At 32.8% G+C, this 27,763-nt stretch overlaps 1 protein-coding gene across 2 annotated transcripts in view; it reads left to right on the top strand.

Annotated features, from left to right (window-relative positions):
• Positions 1 to 27,763, top strand: part of LOC138698603 (tubulin beta-4B chain-like) — a 152,039-nt gene that overhangs the window by 74,930 nt on the left and 49,346 nt on the right. For both annotated transcript variants that reach the window (XM_069824644.1, XM_069824643.1), the window contains exon 2: positions 8,280 to 8,388. In XM_069824644.1, coding sequence (XP_069680745.1) covers positions 8,280 to 8,388 — 109 coding nt within the window. The remainder of the gene's footprint in view (positions 1 to 8,279; positions 8,389 to 27,763) is intronic.

Raw genomic sequence — 27,763 nt, 5'->3', positions numbered from 1 at the left:
TGTTGTACCTCAAATGTAGAGTATATTTGCGAGATTACTAACCTCCTGGGTCCTGAGACATTTGTTGTTTTATTTTTAAAGTTCAATATAATTTCTACACTTCCTATAACTCATGTTTTGCTATTAGATCTGTGCAAAAGATATTAAATATCAATACCTTAAAAACAATATACTTTGCATACTTCCACTCGGTAATGAGTTTTGGAATAATATTCTGGGGAAATTCTACAGATAGTAACAGTATATTCCTACTACAAAAAAGAGTAATTAGAATAATAGTAGGCGCCAAATCTAGGGAATCGTATAGGACTATTTTCAGAAAACTAAGATAATGTCCATGGCTTGTCAGTATATTTTTCATTAATAATCTTCCTCGTATGTAATCGTGAAAACTTTGTAACTAATTCAACAGTTCATAGCATAAATACACGTCAAAATAACTTCATACTCCATCGGCAAGTCTATCGTGCTATCAAAAAGGAGTGCGTTATATGGCAGTGAACATTTTTAATAGCCTCCCTACCGATATAAAAAATGAAACTCAAAACATAAGATTATTTAGGGCCAATTTAAAGAAGTACCTAATTTTACACGTCTTCTATTCTGTAAGTGAATTCATGACATTCAACAACGCTTCATGAATATTTCTGTTTGTATTAAGTATTGATAGTAAACCTTTGTGTTGTACTAGTATATTGTAAAACTCTTCTGCATATATTTGAACTAGACTGTGACTATAATTAAGACTTTACTATTAAGATTTTTTGACATGTTTCATATTCTAGCTGTGATAGTGATAGATTTATTGATATTAGTTCACAAAAGTACAAAACTTAATAATTTAACAAAAAGATCTATATACAAAATTAGTTATACATAATAAATATACAATTTCCTAAACTAATTAATTTATCGCAAATCTCAACAATTTATTCGTTCAAACTTGCACTTACGTCTGGTTTTAGTGCATGTTTAAATCACTCGTAATAATCATTAAAGGGTAGTTCACAATAAACCAGGAACGGGAACGACAACGAGAACGGAAATATTGTTAAAATAATTGTATTTAAATGCGAGCATTCACAATAGTTAATTGTGAATGCTCACATTTAAATACATTTATTTTAACAATATTTCCGTTCTCGTTCTCGTTGTCGTTTCCGTTGCCGGTTTATTGTGAACCAGCCTTTAGACTTTAAACCTTATTTATCTGCTCCTTTTCACAATTTACTACCATAAATATTTTTAAATCAATTATTCTTTTTTTTTACTTTAACATCTAAATTTATTCTATAACTTTCGTTATTCTAGCTGTGAAGCGATGTACGAATACAATGGAATGTGAATAAACACAATATAATACCAGTACCAATGCCACTTGTGGTCAAGGACGCACCAAATTTGGGCTGCTAATTGTTCAAATGACAATGAAAATCGGCATCTTCAGAACCGAACACACTCCACTTGCTGGTTGCCTGTGTCTGTTCACACATAGTAATTACAGTAACATTCTTTATACTTAAAACTAAGTCATTCACTTGTTAAAACAAAAACGCAGCGCTACACGCTCTCATTGACGAGGCAATCGCGTGCGCTGCTTGCGTGATTTCAGTGATAATTGTAAATGCGACTCGTACGTTGGCAGGCCTGCGGGGCGCCGTTAAATTCATCTTTAACCTTCTACGAAAAATAAATGTGTTACTGTTCCTTGACTGAATAACTCTTAAACCTCTCTCCCTCGTTCTCACCTCTTCTCTTCCCCTAGTTTCCTCAATTTCTCTAATATTTTCTAATCCTATCCTTTCTTCTTTTCTCTTCTCCTGTGTTTCATTCAATTGTCATGACTTTTTCTGTCATCTTCTCACCATTCTCTACTTATTAACTCTGCACACTATCCACCTCCCCCCCCCTCTCTCTCTCTCTCTCTCTCTCTCTCTCTCTCTCTCTCTCTCTCTCCAGCTCTTTATTAGTCAGTCTTGAAATTAAGTTGACAAAATATCGCCTTGCCTGTATATAAATCTAATCAATGCCACCCTCATCCTCCACGCCCCTATACGCCACTGATCTGAATGAGATTGTCTGGCCGGTCTTATTGGTGAGGTCATCCCGTCCGTCTGCAGACAATTCCTAAAGCGGTAACTGGTTTCCGTCTTCAGGGCTGTCCACGAGTCGCCAGAATATAAGGCAAACCACGCCTATTGAATTTAATACAAGATGAAACTGTCTTCAACATAGCTCTCCATTTGATGGACTACTATGAGAAGTCCTGGGTTCGATGGTGCCGGAACGAATTTTTCTCGTGTTAAATGGTGATAATACACATTGACTACTTCATAGTAGTCGTGTAATATTCAGTGAGGTGGGCGAGACCTCATATATAATGAATATATGTGATGTATTAACTGTTAGCAGTTGTCACAAACTGATGTTGAATATGGCCATAATAGTAATATACGTTACAAGAGCGGTATGTTGACGTTTTCATGTTCGAGGAAAAGATTGAAAAAGGTCAACTACGTTTCGCTTTTTCAATTTTTTCCTCGAACATGAAAACAAACATACCGCTCGTGTATCGTACATTATTTTGTGCGAAGATCGTTTATTACATACCTGAAAGTCGAATTTCTAATTAGTTGCAATGAAATCTCCATCTTGGTTTCTGTTTAATGACGGCAACTTCGGAAAACCAAAATATCTTTCTTCAACATTGTTGCTATAAAGTGTTTTCTGTGTTTACTATACTCCAGCAGGCCGTGATATACGTCTGTCTTTCCCCCCCCCCCCCAGTCTATAAATGCGAACTTAAAACAAACGGTAAGGTTATGTAATGATTTATTTTTCATTTTAATATTTTAACAATATTATTTATATAACATATTGCAGTAATAACATCGGCATCTGGAATCTTGTTGATTTTTTCACGGCTTCCTTAATGTTACTTGTATCAGGAATGCAATAAGTTTCGTGGAGTAGTAGACTTTACTTAATTTTTGCAAATATTTAAAAACAATAATTAACATTGCAATTTAGTTGAAATTGCAGTGGTAAGTTTCCAATTTATAATTATTACTATGTTAAACGTCTCTAAAAATAATATGTTAAAAGCCTAAAGCAGTAAAATGAATGTCGCGCTTAAGCGGTAAGAAGAGGGAAATTGTTATGTGTGTTATGTTGGGAATACTGAATGTGGTATTTCACACTTACCGCGTATTGGTTCTGTGCGGAAAACAAGCAAATACGCACGATCTCGCACAAAGTCATTTAAATATGCGCTCCTGCATGTATGACTTACATTGTCTAAAGTGCAGGTAGTAAGGCTGTAAAACATTACAACGAGAGGAGTTCGGCCGGCACCGTGGATCATGTCCCGGCATAGCTCAGTTGGAAAGAGCATTCAGCGCGTAGAGCTCAGAGGTCCTGGGTTCGATTCGCGGTGCCGGAACGAATTTTTCTCGTATTAAATGGTGATAACCGTGTGTAATGTTAAATTTCTTAATTAGAGAGAAAGGAAAACCTGCTGCTTACAGTTATGCTACGCAATTCTTACAAGGTAACAAAACTATTTGAATGTTTACAGCATTCATAGCAATAATTCAATAAAATAGGTACAGATATCCCTACTACAGGCCATGGAGGCCCACATGTTATCCGGAGGATACGGCTCCCAGCTTATTTTAAACAGTCGGCATTAGTAACAGTAGATATATAAATAATTTCAAGGGAAAAATTGATCCGGGACCGGGCATCGAACCCGGTAACTTTGACTGAGCGCGCCAACGCTCTACCGACAGCGGCTCAATTATTCCATTTTTATCCACATACCTCAAGTGGGTTGACAAGGCGTCAAAGACCCAACATTGAGAGCACACTTTCTGTTGGGACTTAAATTTGTGGTTTTCTGTTAACGAACAGTAACGGCTGGTAGAGTTCCTGGGTAGTTCAGTCGGTATAGCGTTGGCGTGCTCAGCCGAAGGTTCCGGGTTCGATGCCCGGTCCCGGAACAATTTTTCCCTTGAAGTTATTCAAGTCAGTTTTACAGGGAACGATACCTGAAAGCTAGATTTGTATAGTAGAGATGTTAGTCAGTGTTTGTCAACTGGTACTCATTTCTGTTAGAGGCTGAACAAAGTCCAGGGTCATAGTGCGAGAGAAAGGATTAGGATATCCATGGAGAAAATCCATAAACCTATCGGAAATCGAACCCGAGATTTTTCTGCTGCAGCAAAATGGCTTAACCGCGACGCCATCGCGTGGTTCCCACTGTGATCCAAATGCGGATTAGTTGAACGAATACCAGAACATAATCTACCCTGTACCGAAAACAAACTCTGCATCAATTTTATTAATTCATGCAGTAATGACAATATTATAAAGTAGAATCTCTAGTCTTAGTTCTTAGGGAAAAGAAAAAAGAAGAAAATCGAACTACAATCAGCTTCAAATCTTGATTGCGTTCAATTTGTAATGCTACAACAAGCAAATAAAGTAAGAAAACGGTAATACTTGTTTTCTAGATGTCATTGACACATTCATACCTTAATTCCTCTCTTAGTTACCCTCTCCCCTTTCACCAGCGCTCACACATACATATCAACAGCAGGCTACACGTATCCGTGTGTCCAAAAGTTTCTTGAAAGAGAATCCTGCATTTAGTGCCAATTTATCATAAGGAAAACGGCCTGATCGTTGCAACGAACAGATATTCTTCTTTAAAAAAGTAAAAATGAAATGCAATAAAATACAAAATAATAGTACATTATGCAACGAGCCTATGATGGCAGTAATTAAGACGCGAGTATGTTTGTTTATGAAACGAGCGCAAGCGAGTTTCATAATTTTCGTATTAGCGTTTTAATTACCATTATAGGAAGTTTCATACGACTTTTTATGCTCGACCATATTTCTAACTTGAAATGATTCATAAGTATTCATGTTATGGTTATCTAAGTGAGGAGCGGAACTGACCTTCTAAATTGTGTGAGATGTGCGCAGACGCGAAAGTATTGATTTTTTTTCCGAGGAACGAATGTCATTGACCTTGATATAATCTAGAGAATAACATGAACATTAATCTTGATATAACCTGGAAATTGATTTAGAATTGAAAAACGAGATGACAAATTAAATTTATTTGAATATTATTTGCAATTAACGCTAATTATTATAGTAACAGAACATAACCTTCTGCGACAGTATTGGATTTCCAGCTTCCGTGACGTTTCGCTAGTTGTCTTTCTATTGCATATCCGAGAATAATCGATACTTGCGGTTTTATAATGCTACAATGGTGATTTCTCATTGGCTGAACAACTGAACTATAATGAATAGGTGTACTTTAATGAGGTGCATTAAAGGGCTACTACCAGGTGTATAATTACTACATTTCGGCATGGTCGAGCATAAAAATAATTGAAAAACACTTAAGAGATGAAATAGGATTTTGTAGTTATAAATGCTAGATTAGGATCTTTTAGGTCACAATACCCAAATTATAAAAATTTTTTGAAGTCCTGCCAAAGCCTCATATTTTGTTCACAGTAATTAGGGCTAGATTAACGATATAGGAAGAACACAGAGTCAATCATTATTGTCTCATTTCAGTTATTACTTAGAATCACCCACAATTTTCTTGTAATAACAATTATTTGACGTAGTGCCAGCAGTTCAGTACAAAGTCCCAAGGTCTTCCCCTGTTGGCTATCCCTAGTCTCGAACCTAGGACCAGACAGCAGGAATGTCTGCCCCTTCTCCCCCCACTCCGTACGTCTGACTTGTTGCGATGTTTTGCCACTCTCACAGACTAAGATGTCTGCTTTTTCTCTTCCCGCAAGAATCAGAAGCGCTGGTGTACGATCTGTGAAATACAGCAAATGAAATGAAATCATATCCTTCCTTTATTTCTTACATGCGATGAAGACACAGTACATCTCCAAAATGTATAAGGATGGTTTTATTACTAAAATTAATATATAGGTTTAAGATTACTTATTTAATAAGAGGAGACAAAGAGGAAGGCAGGAAATAGGAGAGACTGGAGAATGCTGGGATTGCAGTGAAAGACCTGCCCTTGGGCCAAACACTATGAATGAATGAAATTGTCATTAAGTAAACAGACTCTACCAATGATTAAATTTAAGTTCTGCATAAAATAATCGTTAAAAACGAGGGTTTGTGTAGCATAAAAAATGAATATGAATAGGAGCCCTTTGTAGATTTTATATTTTATGTTTCCATATAGGCAGGACCAGGTTTTTTTCGGTGAAATTAAAAAAAAATGTTTTTATAAAAATGAATAAAATATTGTATTAATGGTTAAAAATGTGACGGAAATTTCATGAAAATGTCGTGCTTTTTTCTCCGCAGTATATTGTCATACACACGTATACACAGATACTTATACGCGGAATAATAATAATAATAATAATAATAATAATAATAATAATAATAATAATAATAATAATAATACTTACTTACAAATGGCTTTTAAGGAACCCGAAGGTTCATTGCCGCCCTCACATAAGCCCGCCAGCGGTCCCTATCCTGTGCAAGATTAATCCAGTCTCTATCATCATACCCCACCTCCCTCAAATCCATTTTAATATTATCCTCCCATCTACGTCTCGGCCTCCCTAAAGGTCTTTTTCCCTCCGGTCTCCCAACTAACACTCTATATGCATTTCTGGATTCGCCCATACGTGCTACATGCCCTGCCCATCTCAAACGTCTGGATTTAATGTTCCTAATTATGTTAGGTGAAGAATACAATGCGTGTAGTTCTGTGTTGTGTAACTTTCTCCATTCTCCTGTAACTTCATCCCGCTTAGCCCCAAATATTTTCCTTAGCACCTTATTCTCAAACACCCTGAACCTATGTTCCTCTCTCAGAGTGAGAGTCCAAGTTTCACAACCATACAGAAGAACCGGTAATATAACTGTTTTATAAATTCTAACTTTCAGATTTTTGGACAGCAGACTGGATGATAAGAGCTTCTCAACCGAATAATAACAGGCATTTCCCATATTTATTCTGCGTTTAATTTCCTCCCGAGTGTCATTTATATTTGTTACTGTTGCTCCAAGATATTTGAATTTTTCCACTTCTTCGAAGGATAAATCTCCAATTTTTATATTTCCATTTCGTACAATATTCTGGTCACGAGACATAATCATATACTTTGTCTTTTCGGGATTTACTTCCAAACCGATCGCTCTACTTGCTTCAAGTAAATATAATAATAATAATAATAATAATAATAATAATAATAATAATAATAATAATAATAATAATAATAATAATTTCACTCTTTGTAATAATAATAATAATAATAATAATAGTTTTATTTTCCCTGGCAGAGATAAGGCCATCAGGCCTTCTCTTCCACTCGACCAGAATCAAATCACATACAGAAAAATAAATACAAGTCAGTATGTATGCAAGTCAGTCTTGTTACTTAACTCAGTTTTATACGAAAACTCGGACCTATATAGGCCGTATGAAGTAGTCTTACCAAAGACTTCTATTTCGACTGTAAACTTTTAGTTATTGTTCGAATTTAAAACTTGTTCAATCCTATTATTTGTTAATGTTTGGGTATTATGAGTGTCTTGCTTTACTTTTGATTATTTTATAAAATCCCTGATTTCTCTTTTTTGTCACTTTTTACATTTTCACCGAAATTCCAAATATTGTAATTATGAACCGGTATGTCTAGTATTATTTGTCTTATAGGCTATAATGTGTCTCATAGGCAAGAGTCAGTGCGTGATATCAACACAATTGTTATCACTGTGGTTCCTTGTGCAGCAGAAATGGAAACTATTGCACTGTTAAATCATCCCGGATTAGGTTTTTCTTTTTTTTTTTACTTGGCTATTTAATAACGCTGTATTTAGCGTCGATGAGATTTGTGATAGCGAGATGAGGCAGAGCATTCGCTATAAATTACCTGTCATTCGCCTTACAGTTGGAAAAAACCTCTGAAATTACGCAACCAGGTAATCAGCCCAAGCGGGAATCGAACCCGCGCCCAAGCACAACTCAAGATCGGCAAGCAAGGGCCTTAGTCGACTAAGCTATGCCGGTGGCTAAGAGAGTTTTGTTAAACGAGAAATCTATGGAGAAAGTAACCATCATGACCCTCGAAGTTCTCCTTGACGCCTCAGTAAAGGATGCAATAGTCATCTTCTACACCCATTTGAACATGCCAGAGCGAACCAACCTTAGACGATTAGTACCAGCATGACTCGAGACGTAATGGAGGGTTTATTTTGTGTTGCAGTTCTGGGAGATCATCTCCGACGAGCATGGGATCGACCCCAGCGGCATCTACCACGGCGACAATGACCTCCAGCTAGAGAGGATCGACGTCTACTATAACGAGGCCGCACGTGAGTGTTACCATGTCAACGGATACAAGCTGGGGAGGGAGTTGGTTCATATTCTGGCTTTACCCTGCACGACGTACAAAGAGAAAGTACTGTGATGGTGAAAAAAATCGATTTCGAGATTTTGACGAAAAGTACACGTAAATTTTTTCAGTGATTTTCAGTACATTACCTTTATTACATCCCCAAAATTTAACAAATTTTAAAAAAAAATCATTGTTTCAGTACATGAAAACATACAACTAAACAATTCCTGAAAATTGTAGCTTTCTAGATTAAATAGAAGCTGAGAAAAGATTTCTTTTGTATTGAAAAACTAAACTTACGGAAATTGAGCGTTAAAATAAGACTTGAATATATATACTACGCTTCCTCCTCAGAAAAACGAATAATTAACATGGATATAATTTAGTATGTGATATACCATTTTAAAGATTTAGTATAATATGTGATATACCATTTTAACGATTTAATTCATATGTGATATATCATTTCAAAGATTTAGTATAATCGTATGTGATATACCATTTTAAAGATTTAGTTCATGTGTGATATACCGTTTCAAAGATTTAGTATAACCATATTATATGATATACATTTTAAAGATTAAGTATAAACATATATGACATACCATTTTAAGGATTTGGTATAATCATACATGATATACATTTTAAAGATTTAGTATAAACATATATGATATACCATTTTAAAGATGTAGTATAAACATATTATATGATGTATCATTTTAAAGATTCAGTATAATCATATTATATGATATATCATTTTAAAGATTTTGTATAATCATATTATATGATATACATTTTAAAGATTTAGTATAAACATATATGATATACCATTTTAAAGATTTAGTATAATCATGTGATATACATTTTAAAGATTTAGTATAAACATATATGATATACCATTTTAAAGATTTAGTATAATCATGTGATATACATTTTAAAGATTTAGTATAAACATATAAGATATACCATTTTAAGGATTTAGTATAATCATATATGATATACATTTTAAAGATTTAATGATATACATTTTAAAGATTTAGTATAAATATATATGATATACCATTTTAAAGATTTAGTATAATCATATTATATGATGTACCATTTTAAAGATTTAGTATAATCATATTATATGATGTACCATTTTAAAGATATAGTATAATCATATATGATATACCATTTTAAGGATTTAGTATAATCATATATGATATACATTTTAAAGGTTTAGTATAAACATATATGATACACCATTTTAAGGATTTAGTATAATCATATATGATATACATTTTAAAGATTTAGTATAAACATATATGATATACCATTTTAAGGATTTAGTATAATCATATATGATATACATTTTAAAGATTTAATGATATACATTTTAAAGATTTAGTATAAATATATATGATATACCATTTTAAAGATTTAGTATAATCATATTATATGATGTACCATTTTAAAGATTTAGTATAATCATATTATATGATGTACCATTTTAAAGATTTAGTATAATCATATATGATATACCATTTTAAGGATTTAGTATAATCATATATGATATACATTTTAAAGGTTTAGTATAAACATATATGATACACCATTTTAAGGATTTAGTATAATCATATATGATATACATTTTAAAGATTTAGTATAAACATATATGATATACCATTTTAAGGATTTAGTATAATCATATATGATATACATTTTAAAGATTTAATGATATACATTTTAAAGATTTAGTATAAATATATATGATATACCATTTTAAAGATTTAGTATAATCATATTATATGATGTACCATTTTAAAGATTTAGTATAATCATATTATATGATGTACCATTTTAAAGATTTAGTATAATCATATATGATATACCATTTTAAAGATTTAGTATAATCATGTGATATACATTTTAAAGGTTTAGTATAAACATATATGATACACCATTTTAAGGCTTTAGTATAATCATATATGATATACATTTTAAAGATTTAGTATAAACATATATGATATACCATTTTAAAGATTTAGCATAATCATGTGATATACATTTTAAAGATTTAGTATAATCATATATGATATACATTTTAAAGATTTAGTATAAACATATATGATATACCATTTTAAAGATGTAGTATAAACATACACGATATACCATTTTAAAGATTTATTATAATCATGTGATATACATTTTAAAGATTTAGTATAATCATGTGATATACATTGTAAAGATTTAGTATAATCATATGTGATATACATTTTAAAGATTTAGTATAATCATGTGATATACATTTTAAAGATTTAGATAATCATATTATGTGATATACCATTTTAAAGATTTAGTATAAACATATATGATATACCATTTTAAAGATTTAGTATAATCATGTGATATACATTTTAAAGATTTAGTATAATCATATATGATATACATTTTAAAGATTTAGTATAAACATATATGATATACCGTTTTAAAGATTTAGTATAATCATGTGATATACATTTTAAAGATTTAGTATAATCAAATATGATATACATTTTAAAGATTTAGTATAAACATATATGATATACCATTTCAAAGATTTAGTATAATCATGTGATATACATTTTAAAGATTTAGTATAATCATATGATATACCATTTTGAAGATTTAGTATAATCATGTGATATACATTTTAAAGATTTAGTATAAACATATATGATATACCATTTTAAAGATTTAGTATAATCATGTGATATACATTTTAAAGATTTAGTATAGTCATATGTGGTATACATTTTAAAGATTTAGTATAAACATATATGATATACCATTTTAAAGATTTAGTATAAACATATATGATATACCATTTTAAAGATTTAGTATAATCATGTGATATACATTTTAAAGATTTAGTATAATCATATATGATATACATTTTAAAGATTTAGTATAAACATATATGATATACCGTTTTAAAGATTTAGTATAATCATGTGATATACATTTTAAAGATTTAGTATAGTCATATGTGGTATACATTTTAAAGATTTAGTATAAACATATATGATATACCGTTTTAAAGATTTAGTATAATCATATGATAGGCATTTAAAGATTTAGTATAATCATATATGATATACATTTTAAAGATTTAGTATAAACATATATGATATACCATTTCAAAGATTTAGTATAATCATGTGATATACATTTTAAAGATTTAGTATAATCATATGATATACCATTTTGAAGATTTAGTATAATCATGTGATATACATTTTAAAGATTTAGTATAAACATATATGATATACCATTTTAAAGATATAGTATAATCATGTGATATACATTTTAAAGATTTAGTATAGTCATATGTGGTATACATTTTAAAGATTTAGTATAAACATATATGATATACCGTTTTAAAGATTTAGTATAATCATATGATAGGCATTTAAAGATTTAGTATAATCATATATGATATACATTTTAAAGATTTAGTATAAACATATATGATATACCATTTCAAAGATTTAGTATAATCATGTGATATACATTTTAAAGATTTAGTATAATCATATGATATACCATTTTGAAGATTTAGTATAATCATGTGATATACATTTTAAAGATTTAGTATAAACATATATGATATACCATTTTAAAGATTTAGTATAATCATGTGATATACATTTTAAAGATTTAGTATAGTCATATGTGGTATACATTTTAAAGATTTAGTATAAACATATATGATATACCATTTTAAAGATTTAGTATAATCATGTGATATACATTTTAAAGATTTAGTATAATCATACATGATATACATTTTAAAGATTTAGTATAAACATATATGATATACCATTTCAAAGATTTAGTATAATCATGTGATATACATTTTAAAGATTTAGTATAATCATATGATATACCATTTTGAAGATTTAGTATAATCATGTGATATACATTTTAAAGATTTAGTATAAACATATATGATATACCATTTTAAAGATTTAGTATAATCATGTGATATACATTTTAAAGATTTAGTATAGTCATATGTGGTATACATTTTAAAGATTTAGTATAAACATATATGATATACCATTTTAAAGATTTAGTATAAACATATATGATATACCATTTTAAAGATTTAGTATAATCATGTGATATACATTTTAAAGATTTAGTATAATCATATATGATATACATTTTAAAGATTTAGTATAAACATATATGATATACCGTTTCAAAGATTTAGTATAATCATGTGATATACATTTTAAAGATTTAGTATAGTCATATGTGGTATACATTTTAAAGATTTAGTATAAACATATATGATATACCGTTTTAAAGATTTAGTATAATCATATGATAGGCATTTAAAGATTTAGTATAATCATATATGATATACATTTTAAAGATTTAGTATAAACATATATGATATACCATTTCAAAGATTTAGTATAATCATGTGATATACATTTTAAAGATTTAGTATAATCATATGATATACCATTTTGAAGATTTAGTATAATCATGTGATATACATTTTAAAGATTTAGTATAAACATATATGATATACCATTTTAAAGATATAGTATAATCATGTGATATACATTTTAAAGATTTAGTATAGTCATATGTGGTATACATTTTAAAGATTTAGTATAAACATATATGATATACCGTTTTAAAGATTTAGTATAATCATATGATAGGCATTTAAAGATTTAGTATAATCATATATGATATACATTTTAAAGATTTAGTATAAACATATATGATATACCATTTCAAAGATTTAGTATAATCATGTGATATACATTTTAAAGATTTAGTATAATCATATGATATACCATTTTGAAGATTTAGTATAATCATGTGATATACATTTTAAAGATTTAGTATAAACATATATGATATACCATTTTAAAGATTTAGTATAATCATGTGATATACATTTTAAAGATTTAGTATAGTCATATGTGGTATACATTTTAAAGATTTAGTATAAACATATATGATATACCATTTTAAAGATTTAGTATAATCATGTGATATACATTTTAAAGATTTAGTATAATCATACATGATATACATTTTAAAGATTTAGTATAAACATATATGATATACCATTTTAAAGATTTAGTATAATCATGTGGTATACATTTTAAAGATTTAGTATAAACATATATGATATACCATTTTAAAGATTTAGTATAATCATGTGATATACATTTTAAAGATTTAGTATAATCATATGTGATATACCATTTTGAAGGAGTGAGAATGATATAATCTTACGCCACAAAGACAACATTTCACAGGAGAGCATACCAGTATTAAAAGTTTATAGAGTCAAATGCTATTAGGTGAGGTATCATAATTTCTTCAGCGTATACTCGTACTTCTCCTATATGTTGAGTAAATTTTATAATATTTTACTAGTAGCTTCTCCGTATGTGTAAAAAATGAACTCTTACGAGAAACTATTTTTATTAAAAGTATGGCTTTGGGCTGTCTCATTCTCACCCCTTCAATTTTCCATCAAAAATTTATAAATTTATTAAGAACGAAAGTTTAAACTAATACTTGTACACTCTTTTCAGAAAATAAAAAAATTAAAACAGATACAATTTCACATGTGATACATCATTTCAAACAGGAAACACTAAATAACATATTGGGGAAAAAAAAAGTGTCTAAATTTCCACCCAAAATCCAATTCTGTTCCGCTCTAAACGCGGAACGTTTTCCTACGTACCACTCGAGAAAAATTGTAACAAAAATTTCTATATTGCCCCTAATAGTACTTGCATCGATGCCACCCGCAATGCTGGCTGAAATTCATTTGTTCATTCACGGCCCACGTTGTTCTTTTGCTACAACATTGATCAAATGGAACCTCACTCTATAGGTACTTATTTATTCCTGACGCACTACCCTTTAACACTTATACCAAATATGATGAAACGTTAAAACTTGTTAAACTAACAACTTTCAATAACGTAATGTGTTAATTAACTTATTGAAACTAAGAAGGTATTATAGTTAGTGGGGTTTAAAAAGGGCGCGTCAGCTACTATGACTATTTGCGCCCTTATCTAAAATGTTTCGCAAAACAAAAAACACAAACAATATAATAACCAGAATACTAAAAGGAACCAAAAAACGTTTTCACAGTAAAACCGAGGTACACAAGAAGGTACTAGGGGAGAGTCGGGTAGTATCGGACATCGGGTAATATCGGACAGTGCGTTTCTTTCATCTACCACCATATGGTAGTACCTGAATGACATGGTTACGTTTCTCTAAGGGGCATCACAGAAACGTAACTATTTCAATCAGGTACTATCATCGTGTGGTAGATGAAAGAAACTCACTGTCCGATATTACCCGATGTCCGATACTACCCGACTCTCCCCTATACCTTTGTGATGTTCACTATTTTCAATCTATCTCATTATATTTTGGAAATGTCGCATTTCCTTGGCATGAACGAAGCACTCCTTGAAAATTTGTCTTGTGTAAATAAAAATAAAATAAAACATAGGCCTAATATGGCATTACCGTGACAAAAAATCTGAGACAGCTGCTCTGTCCTCCGAGTGAGTTGGGCTGTTTCACGGTCCGGGTCGTAAAATGCGACCAGAGCGTTCTCGCCGCCTTTATGGTTCAGAATACTGTACAGAGAAGTAACGTTATGCGAACAGAGACGATACAGTCGGATGAAAGGAAATATGCGCTTTCCAGAGGAGTCATGTAAGGGTGGTAGGAGGGCAACTGCCTCCCCTTCCCGAGTTTAAGATTTATAAAATATTAAAAGTAAGAATAATGAAGGAAAAAATTAGAACTATATTCTTAATATTAAAATATTCCACTTTTATAAACGTTTAAGATGTTATGTTATGGTTTATTTAACGACGCTCGCAACTGCAGAGGTTATATCAGCGTCGCCGGATGTGCCGGAATTTTGTCCCGCAGGAGTTCTTTTACATGCCAGTAAATCTACTGACATGAGCCTGTCGCATTTAAGCACACTTAAATGCCATCGACCTGGCCCGGGATCGAATCCTCAACCTTGGGCATAGAAGGCCAGCGCTATACCAACTTGCCAACCAGGTCGACAAAACGTTTAAGAAATAAAAGTACAGCTAGCTAATGACTTTGCTCAAATGAACCAAACCCTTTGCTACATTAATGGTTGTTACTATTGGAAATAAAAATACAATCAACTCCGGATATAGTGAACCTCTGCGGACTTGCATATTTCGTTCACTATATCCGAGTTTCACTAAATCTCTCCCCTGATCTTAAATGACAGGAATGAATGAAATTGTGAACAAGAAAATAAAATACTATACAGTAATTAAAATATTTCATTTTTGTGGAATGGATTACATTGTATACTGTTACTCACAGTTGATTTACTTAAATTATGCTGTCGACCCACGTCCGCTTGCGAAAGACCACGTTCAATGTCACTTATAATATTCACCTTATCTTCCAAAGAAAACATTTACGCTTCGAAATTTTTATACAGTACATTCGCTGTTCGAACAGTAGAAACAGACTGATCAGGTAGAAATGACAAACGCTGTTATGGTGTGACTGCGTACTCAGCCTTGGAATTTCCCGGGTCACCTAATGGAAACTGGGAAGGGATTGATGGAGTTTGAAAGCCATCGGAATCTTACCTTCATTTATGCTCTGGACATAATGTCCGTCCCCTTTTAATAAAAGAAGGCAATTTCATTTTCCGTTGTTTCGATGCTATTGGTCATAATGGAAATGTTTCTGAGAACAAAAGACAACCCTTTGACGGTGGAGGATTAGAAATAACAGTAGAGTAGTGTGCATGAGAACAGAATGTCAACCCTTCAATGGTGGAGTGAGTCAAGGTCGTCACGCGTTGCCTGGATTTACAGTACAGCTCATTGTCTAGGAATCACTAATCCTACCTTTGTCCTTTGACTAAAGGAGTAAGAAACTTATAATGTTGTTGTCAACACATTCTTTCAATTTTATACAAGAAGGTCTGACTTCAAACAAGAATTTGTCAGGATACACTCTTGTAACTTCAATTTTTTAAGTTACTACAACCGAAGCGAGGGTTCACTATAAACGGAAATATTAATGTATTTGTTAAGGTATGTGGGTCGGGACCAACGATTTAGGTTCACTATAGCCGAATGTTCACTATATAACAGAGTTCACTATATCCAAAATTGACTGTACTGTCATCCTCCGAGGAGTTTAGTGCTGAGAGGAATGCGGTTCCGACTAGTCTAGCGCGGTACTGGAGTGTGAGGGAACAGTGACAGCGGCAGTCTGGAAGGAAGTACAATCATACTGAAAATATTTCACTCGTATATAGAGTACTTAACACGTGCACACAGTCACACACTACTACAAACTGAAGACTGCAAATTTTTTGACGATTAATACTTCCCACTCCGCTCGGCTCGGCTTGGCTGTAGCAACAAAAGAATCTACCTGCAACCCTCCCGCACCGATGGCAAGAATACCTCAGGTCCAGCGCTAAACTCGTCGGACGAAGACAGTACAATTTTTTTTTTAATTGAAATTAATATTTATCAATAACATTTTGTGTATTCATTTGTTCGCAACTACGCCATATTAACAGCAAATGCATGTAAATTACGTATCGTATAAGTAGGATAAGAAGTAAAAACTAGGTCCCTGTGTGGAAATTGGAAAGGTATTGTAAATTGTGGTAAATTTCACCACAAAACAAAGAAATTAAAACATATCAACCTTAATTGTGAATTAGAATAATAAAAAAAATACTTCAGAAGTGAAGACAAATAATAAAATTTAAAAATATGTTAAGTTCAGCTCATGATTTAATTTTTTTTTTTTTTTTGCAAATCTAATACGTTACTGTGTACGTTAACAGAAAACCACAATTCCAAGTCACACAGACATTGTGTGCACTCGTTGTGGGTCTCTGGCGTTTCGTCAGCCCACGCGAGTTGTGTGGATATAAAGGGAAAAGTTGAGACGGTGTCGGGTGGAGTTCCCGGGTAGCTCAGTGGTAGAGCTCTGGTACGTTCAACCAGAGGTCCCGGGATAGATACCCGGCCCCGGAATATTTTTTTTTTATTTATACCTCAGTTTACGGTAAAGGAAGTAGTTCATTTCAGAGGAAATAAAATATAAAGGTGGTACGCCACGCGAAATAACCTGTAAGATATTTCCTAAAAAATATCTTGTCCCCCTCCAACTTACAACTTACAAATGGTTTTCAAGGAACCCGTAGATTTATTGCCGTCCTCACATAAGCCAGACTAAAGGATGAATAAATGTCATAGTCTCATTTTTTTTCTTTCGCTTGCACTGCAGCCTGAGGCTTATTGTGCTTACCATCCTATTCTGTGAATGATTGGGTAGCCGAACGGCCGCGCTCTTGTACAAGTACAGCACGCCGCACCGTGAACTTAACCCGGGCGATGATGATGATGGTGATATGTGAATTAATTAATGATAGCGAAATGATTCGAGGTCCAACGCTGAAAGTTCCCCAACAATTCTGCTTCAGTGGTTGAGGGGAAAGCCCCAACCAGGTAACTTGTCCCAACCAGGATTTGAACCCGGGCCCGCTCGTTTCACCAGCGAATAGGGATTATAAAGAATCGACACTGAGCGAATTTGCCTGTGTTTTGTTCCTATGTGCGCCAGCGTTTAGTTCTACTTTCAAGCGCTAGAGGTTAGTGTAATCGAGCATAGGCTAAGATAATAATTGAGAATAGAGTTGAGGCACAGGATCCAAACATCGCCTACCTTATTGCATAATCCAGTAACGCTTTGCTTCAAATAAATTCAAGTTAACAGCTTTTCCTTATTTCTCAGTGACAAACTAGTTGTAATAATAATATTTTATATTTCAGATATAATAAATTATATTATAAAATAATATAATACTTTATAAAATTAAGTGTCAAATTCGTTTAATATTTGTATATAATATAATATAGGTATATGATTTTACTTCTCGTAAGAGTTTTGTTTTTCCATTTTCAAATCATTACATATTTTAATTGTTGTTGGGGTCAACGTCTCAACACTCATTATAAAGGAACTCTAGAGTCTAGACATTACAGTTAATGACGTATTTATTATTTTATGGATCCAATTTATTTTATTTGAGTACATAATGTACCTAGATGTATTAATTATATGTGTTATATTTCCGCTGCTGGTGTGATGTCAGCGCCAACTCTAGGGAGAAAGCAGAATCTCACGCTCTAGCTGGCTTGAAGGTCATTGAAATCAGTCCGGCTACATCAAAGGTACCGACGCGAAGTGTCCATTCTTTATAATCCCTATTCGCTGGTTTCACGGTCAGACGTGCTAATCTTTACGTCACAGCAGTAGATCACATTCTCATTTTATTTATATACTTTTAGGAATGGCTGTTTATAAAATAATATCCGTAGATTGGGATCGCTTCTAACAGATTCTCGTATACCGATGTCTTAAATGAAGAGTCTTCATCCATCCCTTCCCATATACAAATGTCTACTGAAATACAGTTCACATAAAGTTGGTCTTGCGACACTTCTGTGGGGGGAATAGTTAATATTAGCCAGGACGCTGAGCGAGGGATATGCCCGCCTTCCAGACAGCCAAGCCAGCCCCTTTAGGCACTCTCTGCGAGGTGAGATGAGGGAATGATGGCACATTGGAATCCCGGTAGCATGAAGAATAGTATAATCAAGTCTTGAGTGGCTGGAGTCTGGTCTGGACATGTAATATTGGACCAATACGAAACGTAGCATTCCGGAGGTCCCGGGTTCAAATCAGTAGCGGTAGGTGATCCAAATCCTCGGTGAGGCCAGATGCAACTAGTTTAAATGCTTCCGATAGAAAATGTTTATTTATGATATTAATTACTGTTGTTATTTTTATTATTACTATATTATTATTAATATTAGTATATTATTATTACTAGTAATGAAAAATAATAATGTCACTCACCAAATAAGTTCTTATGCTGTGAGTTTCAGTGATTGTTTCAGTGTGATGAAGCAACCCATATTATGTGTTGAAATTCCCCTTTCTTTCTTTTATTTTTATTTTTTTCCTTTGACAGCAACAAACAAGGCCAACAGAGAAGTTTATTTTGCACCAAATTACCACTTAACCATTTATGTTGCCCATACCAGGATGCAATAGAAACTCGCGTTTAAGATTATCTGTCAGAAATTGTCAGCAATGTCGTAGGTATCTCCGTAGGCTCTCTCTTTATTTAAAACTTCCTTTCTTTCAATATTATTTCTTCTCGAAAAAGGACACTCTGACAATGAATTAACTACACCAGCATTATTTCTCGCATTTTTTTCTGTTTATATTTTACCGAAATACATAACAACATTGTCCCAGATTCACTATTGTACTACGAAGTACAATAGTACAACACCCTCGCTTAAGTCATAAACTAGGACATAAGGGGAGAGAATAGTGTGGGTCTCTGCCTGCCAAAGAGCTGGAATTTTTGTTATTTATGGCCTATTTAGGAAGACAAGTCACCATTGCTATTCCCACCCCACTCTACCCTTGAGGCCGGCCCATGGATGGGACGAGTGAAACCTGACCAGGCCAGACGAATTGTGCCTCAGCTACAACGTTTCAAGCGCAACCTCAAAGCCCGCGAAGACACACGAAATGCAGAAGCAGACCCGGCACGAGCGATCCTGGCCTCAGGAACAAATTTTACTGCAAAACAGGTCTATCTACATCGCAAAGTTTTCAAATGCTTCTACAACGATACATGCTTCATTCAAATAACTAATACATTACATAAAAACACAAAATTTGATTTCAGTTAAGCCAAGTGACTGAGGCCCGGCCTCACATGCCTCAGTCAAACCCAGGGCCGGCAAATCTGATTTTTTTTTTTTTTTTTTTTTTTTTTTTTTTTTTTTTTTTTTTTTTTTTTTTTTGCTCAGTTACAAAGGAAAATTACGGATGGAAAATTTACATTCCATGATTCATCACCGCCTCAATCACCAATACTGTAAACATTATTCAAAATCTGAAATCAGTTGCATAAACACAAGCCATTTACAACACACAATACAAACAGGAACTCAACATACAGTTGTAACAACGGCCTACTGATATACCCACAGATCCTAAACACGCGATATGACCATAGATATTAAAGCAAACTTAACATAATAACGACGACAACAACGACAATAATTGACTAGTTACGCAAAAGATCATACTGTAGTTATTCACTGATGACGGACGTCTATGAATATAGCAAACTACGAGTAATTTCAGCTGTTTAAAAACGGCTTACGAAATTGCCGTATTAAAGGAACTGGTTCCTACCGCACAGAAAACAAAGTATTGTAATCAATAAATCTTTACCAAGGGAAATTTCTGTCATAATTGAATTTTATTCACAATAAAAATATCGCATTCTCACTTTTTGCTCGCAAGGAACAATAGTTCGTTTTGGCATTCTTGAAAGAAAAATATGGTTTGCGTGAACGTTATACTCGTGTGTGTGTATATATATATATATACTAGCCGTACCCGTGCGCTCCGCTGCACCCGTTAGAAATAAATATAAAGTAATTACATAATTAAAGTAGGACGTTTGATCCAGAGAACATTCGTGTTTATAGAAGGATAAATCGTTTAATATGTTACTTAATTTAAATTGCATCCAAATAATTAAAATGCGATCATTTTGGTCCAGAGACCACTCATTGGTGCAATGACAATTCCTTTAACATGTTTCTTAATTTTTATTACATGCAATCATAGTTTAATGAAGACTGACATCATTTAGATTTAATGTGTATATTTTATTTTACTTGTTATAGGTTTCCATTGAATTATGGTAATAACTTAATTTTAACCCTTGTTTTCTACGTATTCAGTAAATGGCGCTTGGCCACTATGGTTGTGAACCCTTCAAATAACTTAAATTATATTATATTATATTATATTATATTATATTATATTATATTATATTATATTATATTATATTATATTATATTATATTATATTATATTATATTATATTATATTATATTATATTATATTATATTATATTATATTATATTATATTATATTATATTATATTATAAGTTACTGTAATAACATTATAGCATTATGTCCATCTAGAGAAACTAGACTTTCCAAAGGTGGTCTAAATTAATTATACAAATCGTTTAATTTAGCTTCCGATATTACTTCATACAAACACAGAAACATTCTCTGTAGGCTATCTTTCATAAATTTCGATTGTTGCTGTCCAAGGCCCCTTATTGACGAAGTCATTTTTTTTAATTCATTACACGGCCTTAGATGGCAGTTATTTTAATTTTAAAACTCATTCATCTCATTAAATATCAGTCCTATCAAAATTTTTCAAGGAATAACATTTATCGCAAATTATTTTTAAAGAAACTTTTGTTATGTAACATTTTTCATAAAAATCAATAATAAGCGAGATATTTCGATTTATTTAATTCAGGCTCCCTTATAACCCCCCCCTTTTAAATAATGTATTTTGAATGCCATATAGCCTAAAATCTAAGTTACAACGAACTTAAGTTATATTCCAATTTTCATCGAAATCCGTTCAGCCATTATCGCGTGAAAAGGTAACAAACAAACATACAGACAGACAGACAGACAGACAGACATATAAACAAAAATTTCAAAGAAGCGATTTTCGGTTTCAGGGTGGTTAATTATATATGTTAGGACCAATTATTTTTGGAAAATCGAAAATTACCAGAAAAATTTCGGCTACAGATTTATTATTATTAGTATGTATATATATATATATATATATATGTATATTTTTTTCCTTTACGATCAAACCTTTTATTTTGTGATAGAATAGTTTCTATGGAAACACACTCATTCCTATTAGTTTAAGTCTGCCGACACCCTTTCTTCAGGTTATAAAATGTGTATAGTGTGGAGTAGCAACTTGGGCGCACGTCCTTGGCATTCATCAAGATATCAGGCAGATTATGCAGGAATACTTCACGTCAATCGTAATTCATTCTGCATTTGGCATTCGCGTGTTCAGTACTGTGAGATACAGAAAAAATTTCCTCTGTTTTATTTTTCTGCAAGGAAAAAGTGAATTTATCAGATCCCTTTGCACAATACCGTCATCTACTGTAGTTCCCAGAACTCAAATCATTGCGACAATTTTCTCGTATTAAATTTCGTAGTGAACGACAAAAGTGTTGTAGACTTCAACTTCATGTGATAATTCAATCGTTTAGAGCAGTCATGTCAATTGATGCCCATAGGAGCAAGCGCGCGCTTTAGAGCTCAGGAGAGCCTGAGCGCTTTACAGCGGAAAGGAAAGAGACAGACTAGTAGTATACGCCGCTTGGTCGAGCTATATTCAGGGATGGCCAGCACTGATTCAATAGATGAAGGGAAGAGAACTTATTAAAACTGTATCCATGTTAATTTTTAGATTTGTCTGAGAAGTATAAGTGCATTATAAGAATGCAAGTTTTAATTTTAATGCTAATTTTTGACAAGTTTGATTTTTTATTCAAAAGAAATATTTTCTCAGCTTTTTTTTATAGAAAAGTGACATTTTCAGGTACAGGCCTATTTATTTAGTAGCCTTACAGAATGTTTTCGTAAATCTAATATACCGTATATACGTATTACTGAAGATAGTGTATTGAAAATTTTGAAAATATTCGCATGGAAATTGTTTGTAAGGAAATGAATTAACAAAGCAACTACTGTTACATCATAAGCAAAAGATACGTGCCCATGTGTTGTAAAAATGTCAGCTCTATAGCTTCAGCACATTTCGAGAAAATAATTTAATATTCTGATGATAGGAAGTTGCTCACCAATATCACCTTAAAAGCATAATGCGATAAGAGTTTTGTTATGGAATATTAGTTACACTTAAAACATATACAGTACCTAGGTAACTTTGCTTTGTACTGTAATATTGTTTTGATTAGTTTATTGATTACTTTTATAAGGCTAAAGATACCATCAATATCAATTCCAACTTATCATGTCATACTCAATCTCTTTTCTTGGGATATCACTTTCTTTATGAATGATGTGTTTCATCCATTTAGTACAGTATAGTTGTACTACTATGGAATTCATGTGAATTTTCCTTCTTAATTCTTTATTATGTTATTAACATTTAAAACACAAGTGCAATATTAAGAAATTGGTATTAGTACTTTTATTTTACAGACAATATGGATAATATCAAACAGAAAGAAGCCATATAGAAATGACATAAAATTTCAAGTTCCGTTAGAAATTTGTGCACCACTGTTTTCTTAATCCAACAGGCTGCTTATTCATATACACAACCCTTCCTCTTTCCATACTTATCGCTTGATGCCCGCGCACGACGTCAAGGTCAGAAAAATGCGTTTGCTTTGACATCATTGGTTTAGAGAAACTGTGCACTATCTGTAGAAACTACATATCGATTTGTACGAACTATCTTATATCTGTCTGCATAAATCCTAGATCCGTCTGTACAAATCTTAAATCTGTTTATAGAAATCATGTCTCTAGAAATCCATACATTGGTCTATCTGTCTCTAGAAATTATTCAGATCTGTATAAACCATACATTTCTGTGTTAAAATCATATATCTCCCTGTAGAAATCTTATACAGTATAATTATGTTTGTAGAAATCACATATGTCTGTATAAATCATACATCTATCGGTAGACACTATACATGTGCAGATCTACATTATCTAACTCTAACTCTATCTGCATTCAATTCAGATTTCGTTTCATACATACGCTCCACAACGAAAAGCACTGCCAGGTGTAGGTCTGTCTGTCGATACTGCAGGAACCTTGACCTGCCACAACTGTTGAATGATTGCTCGAGTCATGCGTCCATATGCACGGCGACATGGCTCCTAGTTCATGTCTTGGCGAGCTCCTTGGTTACGAAACAGTAGCATGCAATGGCTGATTTTTTTTCTTTTTATCCCCAAAGAGACTCAATTTTTAAGCGACTTGCATTACACTTGCTTAATACCAAAGAATCGTTAAAATTTTTAAGGACCAAACCGCGCATTTTGTTTCGTTTTTTTTTTTAATAACTTCAATGTTAAAGAGTAAATAGAACGAAACTGATTAATTAATGTGTCACCTACCTACTTCTTTGAAGACAAAACTAAACTTTCTATAATTCATTTTATTACAACATTTTCACAATCGCTGCCGAATAATAACAAATGAATGACACCTATCGACAAATAACAAACGGCGATCACACATGAAAATGTTAGCGTCCAAAAGAAACTATTTATTTAAATTTAAAATGATTAATAATAACTTATTTTTTATTAAGATCGGCCAAAAAATAGTCTGCAATACATGTGTTAAGTGTGTAACAGAATTTCGGATTATTTCCTCGATTATGTTACAATCCACTTACCACGCTTGTATCGCAATATACAGTCTGATCCGTTTGGGTATGGATAATACTTACTTACTGGCTTTTAAGGAACCCGGAGATTCATTGCCGGCCTCACATAAGCCCGCCATTGGTCCCTATCCTGAGCAAGATTAATCAAGTCTCTACCATCATATCTCACCTCCCTCAAATCCATTTTAATATTATCTTCCCATCTACGTCTCGGCCTCCCCAAAGGTCGTTTTCCCTCCGGCCTCCCAACGAACACACTATATACATTTCTGGATTCGCCCATACGTGCTACATGCCCTGCCCATCTCAAACGTTTGGATTTAATGATCCTAATTATGTTAGGTGAAGAATGCAATGCGTGCAGTTCTGTGTTGTGTAACGGGTATGGATAATATTAATTTATTATTATAAAGCTACTATGATAGTAGGAAAAATTTCTTGCTGGTTATATTATGATTAAAAGATGGCAGTTTCCACAATTATATGACAATCAACAATGCATAATCTGAAACGACAAATGAAAATCGTAGATGATTAAAATGGCTACTACAAATCAACAGCGGGTACAATGTGTTCTTTGGTATGCTAAATTTGAGAATGTTAAAAGAATTCAAAGGGAATTTCGACGTGAGTATGGTGTGCGTAATGTACCTAAATACGATTCCATAATGTTGTGGTTTCGAACACTTGTAGAAACAGGTTCTGTGTTAAAAAATATGCAGGAGGTCGCAGGCGAAACCCAGTACGAGAAGCAGCTATCTCTTGGCTTGGTCCCCCAAACTCCCCAGATCTAACCCTTCCTGACTTCTTTTGTTAAAGACATTGTCTATTCACAGAAACCCAGGAACATTAATGATCTGAGAGTAAAGATTACTCAAGCTTTTCAACAAATCACTCCTCTAATGTTACAACGGACATGGGCTGAATTGAATCACCGTTATGAGTTGTGCAGGGTACGTAATGGGGGTCATGTTGAGCTCTGAGGAATCTCCCATCTTTCAGTGTTGTATGCACAAAGTTTCAACAAATAAAGTTCAGTAGTAAATGTTTTACGGTGTTTTTATTTTATCCATACCCAAATGGATCACCCTGTACTATTATTTATCTACTTAGTTATCTATTTATTTATTAGTTATTTACTTATTTATTCATCCATTTTATTTATTTACTTATTTATTTACTACCCAAAGTCGGAAATGAAAGCAATATGTTGCTAAGAGAGACTTTGCATAGCAACGGATGTTTATGAGCAAGTCCTTAAAACGATTCAGGTGTTATATTGACGATTGTGCGTCTGCTAGATGCTGATAATCGAGTAGTATTGCCTATAAATACATTTATTCGAATCATCGTAACAGCAGCTGATGTTTTACATTCATGAACAATTCAAAGTCTTTGCCGTTGGTGTTGCCATGTCACGGAACTTCAAATTCCCACACGATTCCCTGTAACTGTAGCAACAAAGAAAAACACAATACTGTTACGAAATTTTCCCGCACGCCGTGCGAGAAGTAAAATCTTACATACATATATGCTCCCCTATACGTTCGTTTCGATTTCTCCGGTATTAGTGTAGCACAACCTACTTCCCACGCCTCTTCTATATCACTACATTCCATCGCATCGGCCCAATCGTTATCCACAATCATTTCTGCCATAAATTCTACGATTAATATCAAAACTGGCAGAAAATTAGAACTTATGCAGAAAGACAAAACACAATAATGAAATTGTATGTACAGGGACATCATTTTATTTTTACTAACATTTCTAATATTAACCTGGCTATACCTTTGGATCAACGATTAAAAGCCGGAAAACCCCTTCCACGACTGGAGTTCGATGATACTGGCGTAAAATACAAACAAATCACTTTACTAGGTATAGGAGGGAAGAAAAGTAGTTCACCCATTTACGTAAACTAGGAAATATCACGATTTTGAGTTTGATAATTTTCATTAGGTTTTTGTTTAATCAAAATACAGTATAGTATTAACAATGAGTGTTTTTACTCATGAACTGAGCTGTCCATGCGGACGTATTCCTTATGCAGTGTATATTATAGGCCTACTGTCTACAGCACATTAGCGTACGCTATTGAGAACGAAGTTAAATTGAAAAATAATCATAATATGGATATTTATACACATTTTTGGAAATGGTGGCCGTTCATTTAGATACAGGCTTCAGTTCTAATGTGCATATTATCGCTATATAGACTATTGTACGTAATTCCTATTACCAGGTTCGTACTTCGTATCAGTAACTCATGTTGAAATAATTCTGTACCTACTCTATAAAAGAGACCTTACGTACTGTAAATTCAATCTTCACTTCTGCCCGATCCGAAAAGATAAAATTACTCGGACATGCTATCTACTGTCCATCCAAGTGGTTACGTCGCAGCGTCGTAGAAAGAGAGGAAATCACGTGACAGTTAATTACTTAACGAGGCCCTTCTATTTAAGTTATTTTAAACAATTGTATGGGTATAATATTACGTAGACATCCAATTCCTAACAGAAATTAATGTTCTCAGAAAACAGCTAAGACAGCCCAGCCACTAGCCTTTACAGAGAGGCGAATAGAAGCAGGTGGCGGAAACCGGGATGCGACGTAGGCAAATGGAAAATGAAGCAGTATTGAAAGCTCTTTCGTCACTGGAAAACGCGAACATATTTTTGGAACGTACTGTTTACTATGAGCGTACGGCTACTATGACTTTTATGAGGTCTTGGCTCTGTGTGGAGGACGGTTGAACTTCATTAGTGGAAGGGGTGGGAGCGAAGTACATTCAAAAACTCAGGTACAATAAAAATTGAAGTAAAAATAAAATGTCTCTATATATAACAGTAGTTCTATCATAGCAACAAAATCCAAAGTCCGTTGAAATATAAATCCAAGAGAAACAAAA

The sequence above is a fragment of the Periplaneta americana genome, chromosome 4 (assembly GCF_040183065.1).
Source record: "Periplaneta americana isolate PAMFEO1 chromosome 4, P.americana_PAMFEO1_priV1, whole genome shotgun sequence".
In the NCBI taxonomy this organism is placed as follows: domain Eukaryota; kingdom Metazoa; phylum Arthropoda; class Insecta; order Blattodea; family Blattidae; genus Periplaneta; species Periplaneta americana.
Note: the sequence above shows the minus strand (reverse complement) of the source record. Positions and strands in the feature narration are given on the sequence as shown.